Source organism: Kryptolebias marmoratus, linkage group LG9, assembly GCF_001649575.2.
Source record: "Kryptolebias marmoratus isolate JLee-2015 linkage group LG9, ASM164957v2, whole genome shotgun sequence".
NCBI lineage: Eukaryota > Metazoa > Chordata > Actinopteri > Cyprinodontiformes > Rivulidae > Kryptolebias > Kryptolebias marmoratus.
The window spans coordinates 15300040-15320650 of NC_051438.1; the positions used below are offsets into that span (position 1 = coordinate 15300040).

General features: G+C 42.6%; 1 protein-coding gene across 1 annotated transcript; it reads right to left on the minus strand.

Moving 5' to 3' along the window:
* Positions 1-690: 690 nt before the first annotated feature.
* egr1 (early growth response 1) lies at positions 691-4556 on the minus strand. Its single transcript, XM_017424210.3, has 2 exons — positions 3875-4556; positions 691-3173 (listed from the first exon to the last, which is right to left on the minus strand). Exons 1-2 carry the CDS (start codon positions 4083-4085, stop codon positions 1855-1857), a joined length of 1530 nt encoding a protein of 509 aa, XP_017279699.1. The 5' UTR covers positions 4086-4556; the 3' UTR covers positions 691-1854.
* Positions 4557-20611: the final 16055 nt, after the last annotated feature.

Genomic DNA, 20611 nt, shown 5'->3' on the forward strand with positions numbered 1-20611 from the left:
TGACCCGGTGCATGCCTAAGGACAAGAAAATAACCCCATCTGAACGTCATTTCTCTGTCAGCACACAGACCAAATTGAGGGAAGAGTGTTTAATCAACAGTTTATCATGAAATCTGAAATAAAATGGAAATTTTGATAAGCGAGATATCTTCAAGAGGATGCTAGATCTAGATAAGAAATTGTTCATCCTCAGAATTTACTGCTATGCCTTGCTCTTATCATTAATATGTTATTTTGCTCTGAAAAAAAATCAAGATTGAAGTAGAGTTTGATGTGCATACGTTCCTTAAATTAAAGCAAAGCCCTCTGTTATGTGAAGTTATGGTACAAATCTGAGCATCTGCAAGTAAATTCAATGTGGAGTGATAATAAATGTGATATTCATGTAAGAAATAAAGTAAATGGTGGGATGAAAACATTTAAAAAACAGAAGTTGAGCAAAAAATTCTAGAAACAACACTTCATATATATTTATATTTTTATTTATATTTCATTTCTGGAAGGATATCTTGTACACCAAATATCCCATTGGCAGTTAAGCGCATTCAATGTGTTTAGAAGCCAGAAACAGTCACTTGTTTTAACAAACACAAATACAAAATAAAGATAAACCACAAAATAATGAACCGCATGTATATAACATACAAAAGAATCCCATGCCTACTCAGTAGGTAACTTCAACATTCCAGCTCTTGAAGATGTGGATATTTACATGTAAGTTTTACAAAAATATACTTTTATACTTTTTTATCTTTTTTTTTTTGCTTACATTCTGACAAAATGAAGCGGTGCCCTCATAGCTCATCCCCTGCTTTTTTTTTCTTCCTCTTTTCTCTGAGTACGTACATTCTGTAACAAAAATATTCCCTCAACCCTTAAGGCGAGATGCAGTGCATCCTCTTCTCGCGTTCAGCCGAGTCACAACATCTGCAAGGCTTCACAAAAGGCACCGAATAACAGGAGCGTTTGTCTTGTTTCAATTTTCTTTTCCAAAAAGAAAAAAAAATAGAAAAATTAAAACTTTTTTTTTTTCCCCAATTTCTGTTTTTTTTTTTTTGTTTGTTGTTGTCTTTTTCATAGAACCAAGCGGTATGTCACATGAGATAGTACCAGTGGGATGATATTTACAAACAGAAAGTAACATCACTCTTACTCATGCTCGAATACTTAAGTGCTTTTCTTTTTTTTTTCTTTTTTTGTTTTTTTTTTTTCAAACAATGTCAAAACGTGTCACAGCATCATCACTACAGAATAGAAGAAGTATGTAGAAAATATGGCCCCGCTCACTTCAAATAATACAATGCAAATATGCAAAGAATTGTTCACATCAGTGGTACCAAAGAATGATAGAAACAAAACATGGCACATGTACAATATACATACATGATAGCTTATGTATATTATTCAATGTCTTTTGAGTGAATGCCTCAAGGACAGACGTGCCTCAGCACTACAACGCTGGCAATCTGTTTGTCTCTTGGCGTTTTTTCAGGAGGGGAGGATGGTCAGACCTAATAGCACAAACCCGTCAGAGCTGCTTTCTACTCCCTGTTTCAGGAGTCCCTTATGCATTTGAAGTGCTCTATTTGTTTTACAAATACAGAGAGAGAAAAAAAATCCCTTTTCAAGTTGTATTGTCCTTGCCCAGTCCTTGATATGTGTCTTTTTCTTTCTTTCTTTCAGGCAAATCTCAGGATTCACCTAACACTGCACAGGGAGCAGGAAAGTGCTTTTTGGAGGAAGAAAACAAAGTCTTTTTGATGCTGATTTCTTTCCCCTCATAAAAAAAAAAAATCTCTTGCAGAAGCAGAAGTGCGTAGAGAGAACAAAAAGTTTTTTCTGCTTCGTCTTTTTTTAGCAGATCTCGATTGTCCTTGGGGAGAGGGTGGTCTGCATGTCTGAAAGCGGGGTGGGGATGGGGGAGCTGTAGATGTTCGATGCAACCGAGGACGGGAAGGAGGAGGCAACTTGGGACTGAAAGGTGGTGGACATGGACACTGACGGATAGGTGGTGGCGACGGAAGGAGACGGATAGGAAGTGTGGACTGGAGAGGAGTAGCAGGAGGTGACTGGAGAGGAGTAAGAAGACACTGGAGAGGGGTAGGAGGTGATGGGAGAGGGGTAGCTGGAGGCGGGCGAAGCAGCCGATACCGGCGCTGATGTCACTGCCACAGCTCCTGCCTTCTCTGCCTTCTTGTCCTTCTGCCGTAGGTGGATCTTTGTGTGCCTTTTCCTCTCGTCGCTGCGGGCAAACTTGCGTCCGCAGATCTCGCAGGCGAAGGGCTTCTCCCCGGTGTGAGTGCGGATGTGCGTTGTCAGGTGGTCGCTGCGGCTGAAGTTTCGCATGCAGATGCGACACTGGAAAGGCTTCTGACCTGTGTGGATGCGGATGTGACGTGTCAGCTCGTCGGAGCGTGAGAAACGGCGATCGCAGGTCTCCACAGGGCAAGCATAGGGCCTTTCGTGAGGTGGTGTCTTGCTTGGCCGGGTGGGGTACTTGCGCATGCGGCTGGGCTTTATCAGCTGGGACTGGTAGACACTTTTTAAGTCCTGGGAACCAGTCTGAGTGGCAAAGGCCTTGATGGTGGACAGAGGAGTGAGAGAGGGCTGGCTTGACTGACTCTGGAAGGGTTTTTGGTCTGGGGGTACCAGACTGATTTCTCCCTGCTGCTGTGGGAAGAGGTAGTCAGGAATCATGGGCACGGGGAAGCTGCAGGTCTTGTTGTTGGGGTAGGCAGGGGGAGGGTACTGAGCCGCCCCAGATGAGGGGGGGAAAGCCTGGCCCTGGTCTGGGAAGATGTCAGAGTTGGGGCTGGAGTAGGTCGGGGCAGCTGAGTAGATTGGGTTGGGCTCACTGTGGTGAATTGAGGAGCTGAGGCTGGAGTTCTGAGACGTCGAGGAGGTTGAAGAAGAGGTGGAGGACGATGGTATGACGGAAGAGGAGGACGAGGTGGTCTGTGCGGAGGCAGAAGAAGAGTTGGACGAGGGAGCAACGCTGCCCATCAGATTGGTGAACAGGCCCAAGATGGGCTCCGCCCAGAGGCTGTTGCTGCATGTGCTGGCGGGTTCAAGGGTGAAGCGGCCAGTGTAAGAGATAGGGGGCAGCCTCTGGGAGGAGTAGGTCTGCTCCACAACTGGCTTCTCACAGCTGAAGGGGATTTCAGATAATGTATCTGCAGAGAGCACAGAAGAAACCAAACACATTAATCAAAATGTCAATATTTAAAAATAAAGAACAATGGAGAATCCTGCCACAGAGGTGGACAGAGTGTTTCCCTGTTTGTGTTACAGATCAGTCAGGTGCCCACGCTGACAAACACCCTCAAAACTAACTCTTTCCCCTCAGAACTCTCTCCGCTACATCTCAACAAGCTGCTGTGCAAGCACACAGTTTCACTCTCTCACACTTTCTCGATTTTTCTCTCATTTACTGTCTTCCTGTGTTGCACAAACACACACACACAGATTCTTAAAGACCATCAGAGCCAGAGGCAAATAATTACTGAAACTGCAGCTCAGCTGAATTTAGGTATGCGATCTGAATTGAGCAGAAATGACTAAATGCATGTGATGACTGAGCAGGGTCTGGACCCATTAGTAATATGTATTATAAGTTATTTTATTTTGTTTGCATTTAGCATGTACTAATTCAGAACCTGCTGTAATTTAAAATAACTTATAGCTTGTAAAACCATAAACTTGCAATGAAACATAAAAAGCTTTATATGTTTGATTATTTGAAACTGGATGAAAATAAAATTAAAATAATTCTGATTGTTTATATTATTTTCTTGTTCAGTAAATATGCTCCAAGCCTTATCTCAGATTCACAAGCAGTTTACAGAGAATGAGTACAAAGAAGCACATCTCTTACCTCCTGGAAGGTGGTCGTACTGCTCTCCTGGCTCGCCAGAGCCAAAGCCCGCACCTTCGGGTGCCGAGGCGGTGAGGAAGGGGGTCCCCGCAGAGCTGAGCATCATCACCTCCTCCAGCTTGGGGTAGTTATCCATGGGGGAGTGAGGGAAGCTCAGAGGCTCCGATATCTGCAGGGCAGGGAGGATCATCTCGGTCTTGGCTGCAGCCATCCTCTGCTGGTGCTGAAGCTGCAGGGCTGGTGGCTGCTTGTCGCGTGCAGAGGGGGGTGGGCGTGTGAGGCTGGCAGAGCAGAGCCTCGCAGGTGGACCAGATCACCCAAGGAGCGCTGATGCTGTGGAAGACACTGTTTCCTGCCTTCCTCCGATCTCCAGGTCTCCTGATGTTTTCACCCTCTCTCCTCGTAGAGTAAAAAATAAAAAAATCCACTTGTCTTTTTCAACCAAAAATCAAAATGTCCTTTTTGCTCATTCCCTAAAATGAATCAAAATTAATCAACCGATCAATTTTGACTCTTTGCAATAAATCAGGCGGCTCATCCAGTCAGGTTTGGACCTTCTTGGATGGATGTTGTTTTGAATTGACTTGTTACTTTTGCAGTTTTGTTTCTCGGTTGTGTGCTTGTCTGTCTCTCTCTGCTCTAACAGTTGCTCTTGTGGGCTCTCCAAGCTCTCTTTGAGCTGCGAGGTTTCCCCGCAGATTTATATCCTCTCGCCGTGACGTAGATGTCCATATTAGGAGCAGAGGAAGCCCATATTTAGGCACTGCAGTGGAGGACACATGACGCCGGCCCCGGAGGGGGGGAGGAGGGGGACAGAAAGTGAGACTTTATATTAAGCGCTTGCAGTAAATTGCAAAGACATCGGGCGCTCTCCTCTCTGTCCCGAATAGATGTGTCTTCATCGCCGAGCGGCTCGGGCGGACAGCCGCATAACTCTCGCTCTGTCCCGCTCGCACCATAGATTTGATTTGGATTTCCCATCTGTGCAGCAGGCTGCGCCGCTGCCGGAAAGCCCTGCTCCGCCGTGCCTTATAAGGTCGTGACTACATAAGGACCTATTCCGGTGGGTTTCCAGTTCCCTTGTCCTTATTTGGGACTTCCTGAGGCAGATCGCCTGTTTGGCAGAGAATGAGAAGCAAAGAGTGCAAATCGTGTCCGGGCGTTCGCGGTAACTAACGCGAGCAGCGGAGGCTTTTCTTTTTCTGTTTGAAAAGCCGGAGAGTTTACACTGTCAGGCAGCTCGTGCTGCTCTGGTTTACACGCTTTAGAGCTGCCCGTCAGTGATAATATTTAACCTAACAGCGCTGACACAGATGTTCATTTCTGCGCGTGTAATTGGCCTGTTATTAACCCTTTTCAGGAGTTCACAAAGTTAAAAAGCTCCGTGGCCCAGAACGACTGTCTGAGCCCTGCTGGGTGGTGGAAAACTTATTCTAAATTAACTTTCGGTCTCAGGCGCCTGCATGTCATTGATTAATGAGAGGGAGATAGCCGGATGCTGACGAGGTGCGGGGCCGGTCTGTCTAATTGAGCCCCCACCCCACCCCACCCCGTGCTCAATATTCCGGGGATCTCTCTGCCACTCAGAGGCCTAATGGGCCGCATTAAGAACGCAGCGCGCAGCTGCGGGGACGCCTGCGGGATACCGATGCTCCCCCCTCGGCCGCTCCAGCCTCCTCGCCTCGCTCACCCTGCTCTGCTCGGTGGATGCTGACGAGAAATCAATGTGTTTCCCTCGCTGTTGACCGGATCTATACGAGAACAGCCTCATTGGGAAACATCGTGGGCTGGAGACTCTGAGGAGCCCCCACCCTGCCCCTCCACCCCTTCACCTCCCACCCAAGAAAAGACAGAAAAGAGATGCTGCCTGTGCGTTATGAAGCTGGTGCGTCTTCGTAGCCACCCTTCGTCCAAGTGCGCAGCGACATCACTACAACAGATTCGAGCCCAGCGGAAACCACAGAGACGGAACTCTCTGAAAATAATTAATTCTGAAAGATGTCGCAACAAACCAAAACATCATTCAGATACTTGGAGTGGACTTTTTGGTCTCCCCTCCCAGGCGTTTCTCATCCAGCCTCTGGCAAGTCTCTCTGTTAAACCCCATTAGACTGACAGGCCAATTCTGCCATATATTAAAAATGACCTGCAACTAAGGCTCCTTCACAAAACCCAAACAATCCTGAAGTTGGGGGCACCACACCTAGTGGATGTGTAATATTGCTTGTTAATACAGAAACTGTATGATTAGACTGGAACATTGTAGCAGATTTAAAGGGTGCCCAGGCAGCCTCTGCTCAAAAATTCTACAACTTCGTAATAATTTAGGCTAAGGAAAATTGTCATTTTAATGTATAAACCACATGGGACCTGGAAGTGTTAAAGCTGCTACCAGTGGCTCAATAAAGTCACTATGGCAACCCCCCCTGTCTTTTAATGAGAGACAGACAGAAACACAGACTAAAAATTAGGCCTCAAGCAAACAGTTATGTAGGAGATATGACAAGTTAAACAGACACTTCACTTCCAGTTTTGAGCAGAAAATTCTGAGTTAAATTGTACCTGAAGTCTGTGGAAGCTTAGGTGTGCGCTCTTCGCAGTCTTTGACAGAAAACCACAAGTCTCACAGCACTGAGAGACACATTGGGTGAAAGAAGACAAAAGTGCCAATGTGTTGATGTGTAATTTGTACATATAATAAAAATGCGGTGGGGGGAAGGAGATACTGTAAAATTTTGGGAAAATTTTGGCAGAAACTAAACAAAAGTTAGACTGTGTGACATCATCAGATGAACATTCTTCAAAAGAATCATCAAAAATCCTTTAACTTCAACTGCAATTGTGCAAAAACCATAAAAGATATCAAAATGCCACTTCAGTCATGGAAAGTCCAACTTTCTGAGATCCGTTTAAACTTTGAATAATGTGTGCCTGAGCTACAGAGCTCCAAATCTGGCTGGGTTTTCTCATCGGTTTCGTCAAAGTCCTATTACTATGTATGGGGAAAATTATTTAATTTTTTTGCTAATTTTGTCCACATCGTACAACGTACTGCTACAAAAAGTCAGAGCACATTATTCACAATCGAGCTGCACATTTTTATGTACAATTTAATTGTTTGGTTTTTTTAATTTTCAAAACTGCACGGCATAAAAACTGACACAAATTGTGAACAGAATAGCAATAATGATCAAATCAAATCCCATTTTTGGAAGTTTGTGGCACTGCACTGGGGTGTTTTGGAGAAAAGTGTTCCTCCCACAAGCTCACAAACTTCAAATTTGGCTTTTTTTTGTGCCATTTATCTCCAATGATGAAAGATGAGGAAAGGTGATAGTTCTGAGCTCAGGACTGTGTTTGTGTGGCGAGTTGAACAAAATCTAAACTCCTGTCTGCATCCGTTTCTGCTGCCATGCATCAGTTACCGAGCCTGAAAAAAATCTGCGGCAAGGCAAAGAAGAAAAAGTAGAGCGCGCAGAGGAGAGAACTCATCATCCGATAACAATGTAATAAAATCAGGTTAGGGAAAACTCAGAAAAGTAATAAAGTAATAAAGATGATAAACACTTCACAGTGGCTGTTTGGGCCCCTCTTCCTCTGATGCATGGAGGGGAGACAGATGCTGAAAGGGCAGGAGGAGGAGAATTTATCTGTGTGTGGATGGAGATGTTGTGTGTTAGTAAAGTGTGTTTGGGTCAGCTGGTTTATTCTCATCTGTGTGTTCCCTGGTGCTGCCCACACAAACCAGCCAGAGGAGTCCTTGCCTGATGAAACTCTGGCGCAGCAGGCGAGATAAAAAAAAAGGCTCTCCCATATTTTACGCAGCCACCACGCCTCTGCTCATACACACAAACTTACCCCGCACGAGCAGCAAAGTTAATATTTAATCATGCCTCAATAGGCAGAGAAAAACGAGGAAGTAGGCACAAAAAAGGTTGAAAGTGAAAAAGAGAAGAGGAGTTGGAACAAAAGAGCAAAAAGAAGTGAGAAAGGCATAAATAAATAAATGTAGCTGTGAAGAAATAAAAAGCTGACATCATGCTAAAAAAGAAAGGCGATGGAAAAGGTGGGAAGTAAGGTTGAAAGTCATGGAGAAAAACGGAAAGTCTGAAAGGGAATCCTCGCACCCACATGTTGGACGTGGGAGCAGATCCCGAGCTTCATGTTGGCATTTGTCATGCAGCCAAAATGCCAGACAAGTCAGTCAAGGAGAAAGGGACTCTTCTGTTCCAGCTCCACACCTGCCCACACCTTGCAGTGGTGCAATCCCTCTCTGCAAGCACACAGGTGTCCTCCTGTGGTGGGCGGAACAACACAAGCCAGTGGGGGATAACAGTTCCCAAAACCTGCTATTGCATGATGTCGCAAAATAGATGCGAGGGACAGATAATCATACGATGAAATGACGCATGGAAGGGGGAAAAAAAATCAAAACAAGACCGGGTTATTTTCAGTTAAATCTGGGTGCGTTCCGGCCAGCATTTAACATAGTATCAGTTCATTTTCAGATAGGATGAGATCGGAAGCCTGATCATATTTACCCGGAGTCATACAGCAAGACGGAGAGAGGCAGACAACATGATAGGAAGTTGTTTGCAAAATGTCATTTTCTCCCACCTTTCAAAAGCAATGCCTGCAGGAAGTGTGTGACCTGACCTTTTGGATGCAGCGTGAGACGCATTTGGAAGAAAAAAACAGGCAGAAGACAGATAAAATGTCCTAGAAACCTAAACGAAACAACTTGTTTTCACTCCTTCACACATCCACCTTTGGTCATGACCTCTTGCTGTCACTTATTAGAGCTGGAGGTAGCTCTTTAATGTCATTTTCCATGGTGTGGTGTCATCCAACAGACCTCGTTATCAGGGTTTTAAAATTGCTTCCACTAAATGTTTCTGCAGAAAACATCACTGCTGTGGGACACATCTCTGTAGAAACCCCTGGTCCATGTAACGGGCAATCATTTTAAAATACGATTTATTTTAAAGGATTATTTTGTAGGATACAAGTGATATCGTGCCATAAAGCTGCAGGCTGCAACCAAAGTGGAAAAATCATCCTGATATAAAAAACAACAACAAAAAAACCCCAAATGTTTACTTATCTTTCGTTCTCTTTGAGTCCACTGATGTAAAACGTGGTGTTAGAGCACCTGTGCCATGCAGTAAAGATTACTTTAGAAAAAAACAACTATTCTTCAGTTTTATTGGAATATACATGGATCTCATTTATAAATAACATAATGGATCTTCAAGCCAAAATCTTGATGATTTTTTTTTATAAACTTTACATAGCTTTTTTTTGTTTCTTTTTTTTCCAGTTCTAGTACCTTAAAAATGCACAGCTTCAGAAAATGATCACAAAACTGTCTTTTTGATAAAAGTTTTTTTTATATATATAAAACGTTTAAAATACAGAGCTGCTCAGTAATAAAGTCCACATTCAGCCAGATGCAGGTGTAGATTACTTCATGCAGATGCTCAAAAACAATGTTCAAAACTTGTTTCCACTCGTTTCCACATATGATTTGCATAGTGCTGTGCACGCTGTGTACATGCACTATGCAAAACAAACAAATGTCTATTCATTCCTTCGGAAACTTCCATGATCAGTTGTGTTTGCAAAATTCTCTTTTTATATATTTGTTTGTTTTGTTATGGAATGTGACATTAATACTTGTTGGTTTTTGAGAAAATGCAAAAAGAGTTGAAACAGATTATCTACAACAGGTTTGAAGATGTTGAACCAATGACAAGGCGAAGTGACTGCAACTCCATGGAGTGTTTAAGTTCGAGGAAAAAGTTAGAAACATTTAGTACTGAACTGAATAGCTAGCTGTGCACTCTAAAAAGTACATAAATGAAACAGAAAACACATTTGGCACAGTACTTTCTCACTTACAATATTCTGTTCATGTTTTACTGCTAATAGCAGTCTACTGATGACCACACCTGTATTCATTTACTCATTAACTTTCTTAATATAGTCCCTGAATTGTAGTTGTCTTACTTGTTTTTCTTTGGTTGTTTGTTTACCTTTTTGAAAAATTCAAGTAGTTTATTTCGTCAACACACATGGGCCTCCCTTCGTACACGATTTCAACACAACAACAGAACAAAGTATGGATAATAACAGAACCAGAGAAAATGCATCTTTTCTGCAAAACCACAGAATGAATGCTAAGAGCTGAAAGACTTTGCTGAAATTTGCGGAGGAAGGCGAAGGTGAGTTGTTAAAGCTAAAAGAAGCAGATGGTTAGCAAAAAGCTACAAGAAGCAAAACGCTACCTAAAACTGAAAAACAGCTAAATGGTAGCTAAAAGTAGCAAATACGAACTATAAGTTAAAAGTACCAAAAGGCTAGCTGAATGCATCAAAAGGCTAGCAAGAAGTTCAAACTAATGAAATCCTAATTAAAATCCAAAAGGGTATCTGAAAGCAAAAATAAAACAAAAACAAAAAGCAGCTAGATAAAAGCTAAAAGTAGCAAAAGGTTAGGTAAAAGTGTAAAAATCCATTTATGCTATAATGTTTTTGAAGGATCTCAAAATGTCACAACATCCATCTCCTGAATGGAGATGGATGGAGAGCGTTTTGATATTTGAAGGCCTAAAATAGCACAAAGTGAGCAGAAGTAGTTAGATTCCGAAAAAAAAAAAGGACAGAAAAATGAAAAACAGGAAAACAATGCCGAGTCAGCATTCACCCAAATATGGACACAAAAACCAGCTGTCAGTTAAAATGAGACGTCCAGGGTTTACTGGGGACAAAAACTCAGCTGAGAAACTTCCTCAAAAAGAAAAACAGATGGGTATAATGTGGTTTGAAGGAAGTGATATGGAGAGGTTCACTGTTTAAAAACATCTCTGAGCTGCACACCAGTGTTTCTTGGCTTATTTAAGTCAAATAAGACAATAAAATCCGGAAGATTACCGCACCACACCTGTTTCTCCTTTCAAGCAGTCAGACGTTTTTCGTCTTTTATGTGGAATCCAAGAACGCCGCAGTGGAAGGGAGGCCTTATGTCACTATCGTATGATTACCCTCTAGGATTGCAAGTTTTGTTTACTGTGGAAGCTTTAGGCCCCAGTGAAATTTGAAAAACAATCTACTTTCACCTCACAGTAGGCATTCCTCCCTGTAGTCTAGCCCCCACTCCTCCAGGGCTTTGAGGCACAGCTGATGTTATTATTTAAAGAAGAGCAGCGGCATCAAATAGCGTCTCCAGCTTCTTTTCTGTCTGTTGTTGCCTCCCGAAGGTGGTGGGTGACACACAGACAATTACCGAACATGGAGCCCACCCAAAACTGGCCCCTTCTTGTCCCAGAGGATATGACTTCACAGAGTCCCCCGGTCTGTTTGTTTGATGCCTGTGACAAAAGGTCTGACCCCTGACCTTTCAGCTCCCGATGAGTCACTGGTGCTTTACCGCGCACTGAGAGAAACACCCTCCACCCCCCCACCAGCACCGCAGCAGTAGCTAACATTTAAAGGTTGGAACGGTGTACGCCACGATTCACGAGCGACTCCATCTCAGTGGCAGAACTGATGTGTACACAAGCGTGTAAACTCTTGAGTTTATCATCTTCTGTGTTTAAGTAGTTTCTGATTAATTGTTCAGGACGTCAGAAGCCAGATCAAACAAAATATCAATGACAGCTGAGGAGGCTGCTCGAACAGAAAAATCAATTTTGAAATGCTCCTGAATTTTACACATCTAGATGAGTAAATGCACCTGTTAAGCTGCTACTGACTGATGAGACGTGAGATGTGGCTCGTCTCACTTTGTTCAACCTGAATGTGGTGGGAAAAAAATAAAAATACATGTTTTTTGTTGTTGTTGTTGTTTAACAAATATCTTCCTCTGAGCTCTTTTCTTTCTTTCTAAATCAAAGGCTAAAAAAGGATGTGAAAGACAGACCATTGTGTAATTGCCTTTGTTTGTATGGAGTGTGTGTTCATTTGGCTGTCTGTTACCAAAATATCTTATAAACTACAGGATGGATCTTAATAAAACTCTCAGAAAGTAATTATTGCATGTACACCTACAACTAATTAACTTATGCAGTCAACCCAATTTGAGATGGCCGCCACAGCTAATGAGTTTTAGCAAACACAAAATGGCTATAATTCAAGTCATTTTTAAAGATGTTGATTTGAAATTTGGTACGGTAGTAGCTGAGACTCAAACTCAACACGTGCTTCAAGCACTAACAGATCATATGAGATCTTTGTTTAAAACTTTCATTTTCACTTTCTTAGTTGCAAACGGGTAAAGACAACATTTGTTGGCGTAAATGTGAAAAATCAGAGACAGGATATGATATCATTCAGTGGATTTGGGGTGAACATCTTATTACAAAAAAAATGAAAAGAAAATTTGATGATTCAACGGCAAAAACCAATAGACGCAGGGCTACAGAGATAAGGGAGAAAGTGATACTTTATCAGCTCCATTTCTGTTGCAATGAAACTGGGCAAACTCCGCAAAAGATGCAGATTACTTCCTAGTTTCCTGAGTGTTGTGTCTTGCTGCCCCAAAAAGCACCTTTTTTTGTCTGACTGTCTTACAGTAGCTGACTGGAACGGCTCCTCGAGCTGCTGACGTCGTCGTGCAGGCAGGGAGACAGACAGGAAGAGAGGCAGGCAGAAAGATGTGGCCTCAGCATCCAGACCGAGGGCCAACTGCTTTGTTAGGTGTGACTCATGCACTTATGAAGTCAAGGCAGAAAGATATTATCCAGGCCTACATACGTGTTTTTAATCTCCGGCGGCTCTCTGACTCTTTTTGTCAAGAATTTAGACTTTGCTCGACTCTGCAGTGGTCTGCCAGTTATGTGGCAAGACAGCTATCATCATGTTAAAGATTGTTGTTCAATTTATTTGAGGTGGGGTTCTGTGGGAAAGGTTTTGAACAATCAATGTCTTGTTGTAGATGGCTCTTTGATTTACCTCTAATTGGAGAAACAAGGCTTAATTTTAACTAAAATGACAAGCTAATGATTAATCCTCCAACATCAAAGTTGATTGCTACCATTTTAAAACATTACATTACATCATTGCATGGTTAATCTGGCAGAAATGTTAAGATATTCCTGTTGAATGTGCCCCAGGCTACAGTGCTAAAGCTAGCAGCTACTGCGCTTCCAAATAAACAGAGAATTCAATGTAAATAATTGTGTAATGAAAAACTGACTGCAGAATTAAGTTCTATTTCTCCAAACTGAAGATAACCTTTCAGTAGAACCCCGTTTCAAAAGATCTGAACTATAGTTTAACTCTGTAGGACATGTTATTTATTGAGAGAAAGACAAAAAATAGGTTGGTACGTTGTTGGTTTTCTTGGCTTTCTGAACCAAGAGCTATAAACACAAAACCCAAGCTTCTGAAAATTCACTAAATCTACCCTGATATCATCAATACCTTCAACAAATGACCTCCTGTCCAAAGCCTTTTCTTTTCCAATCATTTCATTAGGTTTTGATTCAGATCAGAAGCTGCCAAAACAAAGAGTCTCCTTGGGCCTGATGGCCAAAGCTGTTTTCAATAAGCTGCTGAGACGTGAAAATGACAGCCAGAGAGAGACACATCTGCTCAGGAGAGCCTTATTTGTTTTGTAGTGTCGGAGCAGGAGTAGAGCGACAGAGTTGAGAGGGTTCGAGGCTGAGAGATAAATGGGTAAGAAGAGATTCTGAAGAAGAGGAAGTGATGGAAAAGAAGAGTCAGAAAGAGAAAGAGACTGTTAGTGGCTTGTTGACAGGTGGGCCCGAGGGCAGGTACGACAGGCTGATTCACGTAAGCCCTTCCCTCTCCCCTTTCTCCTCACCCCCCGAACTCCAAAGCCTTCGCCGTACACCCAGCTGGAGACTGCCGATGTGAGATAGCCTACAGGGCTGGGGAGACAGGTCTCCAGCAGAATCCCCCCTCAACCCTTTACAATCATACGATAATCATTTAACTTGGAGTGCCGCTTGTCAACAGGCATGACAGCTGATGAGGCAGATAGACGAGACGACGAACAACAGAAACAGCAGCACCGGTTTTATGCTTCCAAGGAAAACAAAAAAATAAACAAGAAGCAGAATGAGGGGAGAATGAATAAATAAATAACTTGTCAGAAGCATTTGGCTTATGGAACAATGGGTTTTTCATGAGCTGAGACTCGAGGGCCAAATGTCGCTTTGGGTCACTTAGACTGAAGATCTGCAAATAGATTTCATAAACTCAAACTCCTCTGCAGCCAGACAGCAAAGCATCTCTGGTGACACATAATTGTAAGTGATCTAATTTGCACTAATGCTTTCAATTTAGATTATCTGTTACAAATTAACAGGGTTAAAGTTGGCACTTTCTTTCTCTCCTCACACCAGGCCGAGGACAAATGACTGGCAGGTTAATGGTGAAACGGGATTAGGGAGACGAGTTTCATACGTGAAGCAGGCGTTTACCTTAATGGGAGAAACGTGACTGGTGAGCAGTATTTACATTAAAGGAGGGTGAGAGTTCAGCCGAGCAGGGGGAATATTTTTCTGCCTACGCCGGCGGCAGACAGTGTAATGAATTTCTATAAAGCGCACTGCAAATAAAAATAAAGACACACAAAGGAGATTGCATGTTGATGGTTGTCGGGTAATGCTGACAGGAAAAAAAAAGAAGCTGGGCAAGGACGCTGTTGTAACTTGCAGTGCTACACACAAAAAGAGATTTCGTAGGCTCGATGTGAACCCCAAACAGTGAGGAAAACTCAGACAGCTAAAGCCAAGATTATGGAACAATAATCTAAAATCAACAAGAGCGTTAAACACGTGTATGTAGAGGAGCAGTCAAACATGAGGTATATAGTTTTTGTTCCCTTTGCTGCCCACTTTTCAACGAGAACATTAACTCGTGTTTCGACACAGTCACACACCGACACATTCCATGATTTGTGTTTGTCTTGTTATCCAAACACACTATCCACATGATACATCAAACACAAACACTCAATTACACACTCCCTATCACGTTCGACAAGGACCTACACAAGTACAGTACATGTATCTGCACAAGCTCCAGCAGCACACAGCCAGTGTGTAGCCTGACAAGCTACCTCACAATTAAAATAAACCTTGTAAAAGGCCACGCGGTGATATTTTCTTCGTTCAGCCAAACAGGGGAACGACTCCATAGCAACACCAGAGAACTGTGTATGTATGATCAGATTTGAATGTCTGTAACATAAACAGGCTCAGCGTCGTAAGTTAGTTAGGATTTCTCTTTTTATTGACTCAAAGAGTCAACAGAAGAAAATACGGTAAGTTGAAAAGTCATGAACTTCCATTTTTCTCACAGTAGGATTGTGACATTGTGTGCTCTCATTACGAACACACCGTCAACCCTCCATGGGTCTCTCTGAGTTTCTGTCTCTTTCCCCATCTATCTCTGCATTCCCAGACAGCTTTAGCAGTTCAAACCCTCGCACTGCGGCATTGTCACACACCACACTGGTTGCCATGGAGAAATAGTCCTCCTGGTCTCCAAGGTACCCGAGTCTATTGTCTTTGGCTTCTTTATTTAGATGAAAACATGATTTGTTGTAAGGGATCTACTTATTTTTTGTGGCTTCTTTTTGCTGTCTTTTCTTTCGTCTTCTCCATACTCACGAGCATCAATGCAAAGTCGCATGATGTGTATTGTTTCATCCTTCTCCTTTCCAGGAGTTTGACTATGTGCATGTGTGCGTCAAGCTCGTCTGATGTTTTGTAGCAATTAATTTCAGTGTGTCTGCATGTCAGCGCCCCAGGAGGGGGGCTGTATAAAAGTTTTCCCCACTGCCACAGCTCTCGCCAGGGCTTATAATTGCCTTCTATTACCAGGGCTGGGTGTCACAGCGCCTGCCTGTCTGTCACCAGGAGACTCTCAACTAACAACAGATGATGAGGCAAAGGAGTTGGAGTTTTCTTCCTGCTGCTTTTTGGCTGAAGAAATATAACAAGAAATACATATAAATATAACCCTAAGGTACCTGGACTTTTGGTGAAGTGCCAGAGATTGAAGGGCAACTATACCCATAGGGGGCGACCTTGAGTTTGTGCATAGTCCGCAGTAGAACAATGGACGACACCAAGCCGTAGGAATGAAGTGACACAATGATCTTTTTCACCAGATAAATTATGATGGATGGCACCGATGAAAGACCAGATGAAATTGAAGGTGTTAAACTACTAACATTTTAGATGTTCATGAGCAGGAACAAAAATCTTGGTCAAAAATATCAGACAAAAGGCAATCAAGAAGAGGCCACAAGGAAGTCAGCTACAATCAAGTACTTACAAAGAATAAAGCAGGTCCTAAAAGGGCCAGCGAATGGTAAGAACAAAGTCTAAGCCATCAATACGTATACCAAACTCCATTGGTATATTAGCCTGGCCAAATGGCAAAACAGAAGCCACTGATATAAAAACTAGAGAGCTCCTCACAATGCAAAGAAGGTTTCACCCTAAGTCCAGCACCTTGAGACTGTACGCTAGGAGAATAAAGGGAAACAGAGAACTAGTGAGCGTCAGATCTTTAAGCAGGATGCAAAGAGTAAGGCAGGTCCAGAAGAGTCAGGATAAAACAGTTAAGATCCTGGAGTACATTGGGAAGAAAGCCTCCAATGATGAATTGCTAAGTAAATGTCTCAGATAGCAGAAACCCAATGTGGGAGATATAGAAGGAACGAAAGGAAACATCATGGAAAGATAAGCCCCAGCCCAGTATGTATCACTGCCAGACTGAGGAAGTGGCTGATATCAAGAAATCCTACCAGCCTCTAGAGAGGACTAGACTCAAGGACAGCACAGAGGCACTAATCATGGCAACTAAAGAGCAATAGACGCCAGAGTCTATCATACCACACATGGCCCAATATGCAGGCTGTGCAAAAAAGCCCCTGAGACAGTTTAGCACAAAATACCAGTATGTAAGTTGTAGGCAGGCAGGCGAAGCATGCATGGAACGCTATAACCAAGTGCACAGGAACATCTGTGCTGAGTGAGGACAGGAGGTCCCACAGTCCAGGTGGGAGACTCCACCAAGGTTGGTAAAAACTGACAGGGCTAAGATACCGTGGCACTTCCAGTTCCAGAGTGTCCATTGTGGTGGACAACAAACTATGTAAGAGGGCAGTGATAGATGTAGAGATTCTAAGAGACATCATAATCAAGAAGAAGAAACACGAGAAGCTTGAGAAACACCAAAGACTAAAAAGGGAAATAGAGAAACTGTGTACATTTAAGGTCTCAGTGATGCTTGTGGCTGTGACCCCCAAACTGGAAGAGTGGCTCCAACAGATCCCAGGAACAACCTCAGAGATCTCTGTCCAGAAGAGCACAGTCCTAAGAACAGCTAAGATATTGAGCAGAATCTTCATGCTTCAAGGTCTCTGGTAGACCTAGGGGTTAAATATTCATATAACTGATAACTGTAAAAAAGGGAGTATAAGTGGCCTTACTTTATGCAGAAAATGTACCCACATTTGTGAGACCTGTTTTGTTGCAACATTTGATTTAGAAACAAGCAAAAACTTCACAAAAAACTTTGGCATTGACTGTTAGAGTCAACCAATAGAGTAAAAAGATTCATGATGATTCAAAGCAATGAATGGGAAAAAAAAGATGTAGTGGTTCTAATGCACTGTAAAAAAAATAATAAAAAAATAAACATCTGTGAGAACATAAACTCTTAGATTCAGTGATTCAGTCAGCTCAAACCTCTGAACCTGTTCATTTGCATGTTTCCAGCACAGCTCACAGCTGTCATCAAGCTGCTGCTTCTTTGGTCGCTGGCAGTGCAGCTGAAAACCAAACAGGAAGTGACATCATTGCTCCGAGTCGGAGCGAAACAACAGAGTGAAAGGAAGAAAATAGACAGAGGCACAGAGCAGCAAGGCTGATGCATGGAAAGAGGAAGTTGTCTGTGTTTTGTTCTTATTCAGTAGCTGTGGCTCAGACATCCCACTTTGTGGTCTTGCTTAAGGCCCAACAGACCAATAAAAATACTCACTTTTAGTTACTTCTCTTCTTAGTCAGACATGGTCCTAATTTCCTGTTTTTCTCTCACACAATCATGCATACCGACCTATATATTTTAAAACATCTTTTAACTAAATATTTTTGGATTAGACTGTTGCTAGATGTGTCTTCAATGCTGCACAGTTCTTGTTTTTGCTTCTCTTTCCTAATACAGGGTAAACCGAACTACACTCGTAAACTATTTGTCATTTTTGTGGACATGTTTATGTCTCTGTTGAATAGTGAAAAAAGACAAGGAATGTGTAAAACAGGCGAGCCAGCTGGGAATTAAACTAGATACTTCCTGTTGAAAACATTTTCACTCTAACTTCTCTGCTATTGGGCTTCATTCTAAAAGTTGCATTTTACTCCCATGAGTTATTGTTATTACCTGCCACAATAAAAAGCAGCTGGACATGTAATTGCCTGTGTCTGTGCGTGTGTTTATTTGTCTGTCTATTCGCAAAATAGCTCATAAACCACCAGATGATTTTCAATGAAAGTCTCAGAAAGCAGTCATTGAATGTACGATTACGCCTAATTATCTTCTGGCATTAACCTGATTTAAGATGGCTGCCACCTCTAATCAACCTTAGCAAACATATTAAAGGGCTCTAACTCGGCTAATTTTACAAATATCGAGCTAACATTTGGTTGGGTAGTAGCTGAGAGTCACCCACAATACATAGCCCAAAAGCCTAGAATGCACAAGATTTTAGTTTTAAACTTGCGAACCTGCAGACAATATGCATTCCTTCAAAAAATACTGGTTTCATTTTGACTGTTTTTCCAAATAATACATTTAATTAAAACACTTCATTAATTGAACACTTTTTTTTTAATAAATAAAAATAAGTATAAGCATAACTCTCTTTTTTTAGTGAAACATTTGTGCGCGATATTTAAAATCTGCTTTTAAATAATGTGGTACGAGAACCTATTTTTGAACATAAAGGGATTTTTTTCTTCTTCTCTTTTTTTAATGCATGCAACGTGATGCAAAAGTGGAAGGAGAGGTTTCGGAAACTGTGACGCTGTGCTTTGTCAGCGCAGGGTGCAAGGAAGGGTTAGTTACTGTTGTGTGCTTTTGTGGCAGAAGCGTGCAGCAGCTTGTTCCTCCGACACGTGGCTGTGCACTGAATGGAGTGGGTGCAGGTAAACATGCTAAGACAGGCCGTCTCAGAAGCTGAGCTACAGTGTTGACATCTTTTACATTGCTACGCCCACTTTTTTCTCATTACCTTTTATCATCCCTTGCCTTGACTTTTCTACTGTTTTTTGGTGATCTTGGAGGTTTGAGGAGTCATGCTTCCACTCAGCAGTGAGTAATGAAGAGTCACCAAAAAAAGAAACACAACTGGACTTTAACTAAAAATAAGCATGTTTAATAACCAGAGCTGACCTTAAAATGATGAAACAGGCAATGTCCTACTCAGCACTGGAATCTTGTAACTGTAAAACTCTTTGAAGGAATTGTTTGAAGCCCACTTTAATGATCCCTAACACCCACCTAAAAGCTGCCGCATCCACTTTGAGACCAGCATTTCATCATCTATTGCTCAATATTTGTTGCTACCATGATGATGATCAAGTTAATGATGGTACTGTGACGAAGCCAGAGCCACAAATAGACACAAATTGTAAAGGAAGTTGTTCTTATTTCTCATTTTCTGTAAAAGGGAACAAGAGAAAATGAGTCACAGAAGATGCTCTGAGATGTGAGGACAGGAAACACTGAAGTGAAACCAGTTCTACATAACAACAATTTAATGGGGAAATGAAGCCTTGCCGGGGCTAATGGAAAAACTGTCTAAGATCCGAGGAAGGGTGTGGTTGAAAGCACGAAAATGTCAAAAGGAGCTGACCGGCTGCTGAGAGGAAGACAAATAAACTAGTTGTTGCTTTGAATGGAGCATCGGGAATAGTGTTTAAACAAATACCCACACACAGATTTATCTAAAGTGAATCAAGCAGCAGGGAGTGGGGAAGCGGGTGGGAGAAAAGGGGAAGAAGGACTGTGGGATAGAGGGAGAGCAGTCCTGGAGCGAGTCCAGGGGAACTCCAGGCTGCTGTTACCCAACATGCTCTCTGTCAACGAGGTCTGTGAGACCCACTGCTGCCGCTGCAGGGGAATCAAGAGAGTAGACACACATACACACACATGGTTAACATTCACATCCTTTGATAACACTCACACATACCCTTGTGGCCATGTCACCATGGTAACACGCTGACCCTAGCCTTTAAGTTGCACTCCTGAGCCCAATCTCCTGCCGAGCTCTGAGAAGTGGGGTGGAGTAAATCTGCCTATTTATAGTAGCCCCTTCGGCTCGTGTTTACTGGTGACAATAAGAGCTAATCTCCTTTCGTCAACGTCGCGCCACATCTACTTTTCATCAGCTTAACTAGACTCACACTTGCAAAGGGAGCGATGAATAGGAGGGGAGAAATTAACAGTTATTCTTTCTCACGATACAGATTTAACTGATTTTTTTTGTTCACATGTGAGTACACGTGTAAAAGCGTGCGAGAACAAACTTTGACCAGCGTGACCCAGCACTGTCCCGGTAATTGTGCCACTGTTGGCTTCCCGGTCACAAAGAGCTAGAAGGAAGCAGAGCGGAACTTCAGCTGGAGTAAAACAAGTCTCGTCCTGGCCTCCATCCAGGTCCAGTGCCCCATTTCTCAACCCCCCCCTTTTAGTG

Coding starts and splice junctions, on each gene's coding strand:
- egr1 (XM_017424210.3), bottom strand. CDS start 4,085: ATGGCTGCAGCCAAGACCGAGATGATCCTCCCTGCCCTGCAGATATCG. Junction 3,174..3,874: donor GTACGACCACCTTCCAGGAG/GTAAGAGATGTG, acceptor TGCTCTCTGCAG/ATACATTATCTGAAATCCCC.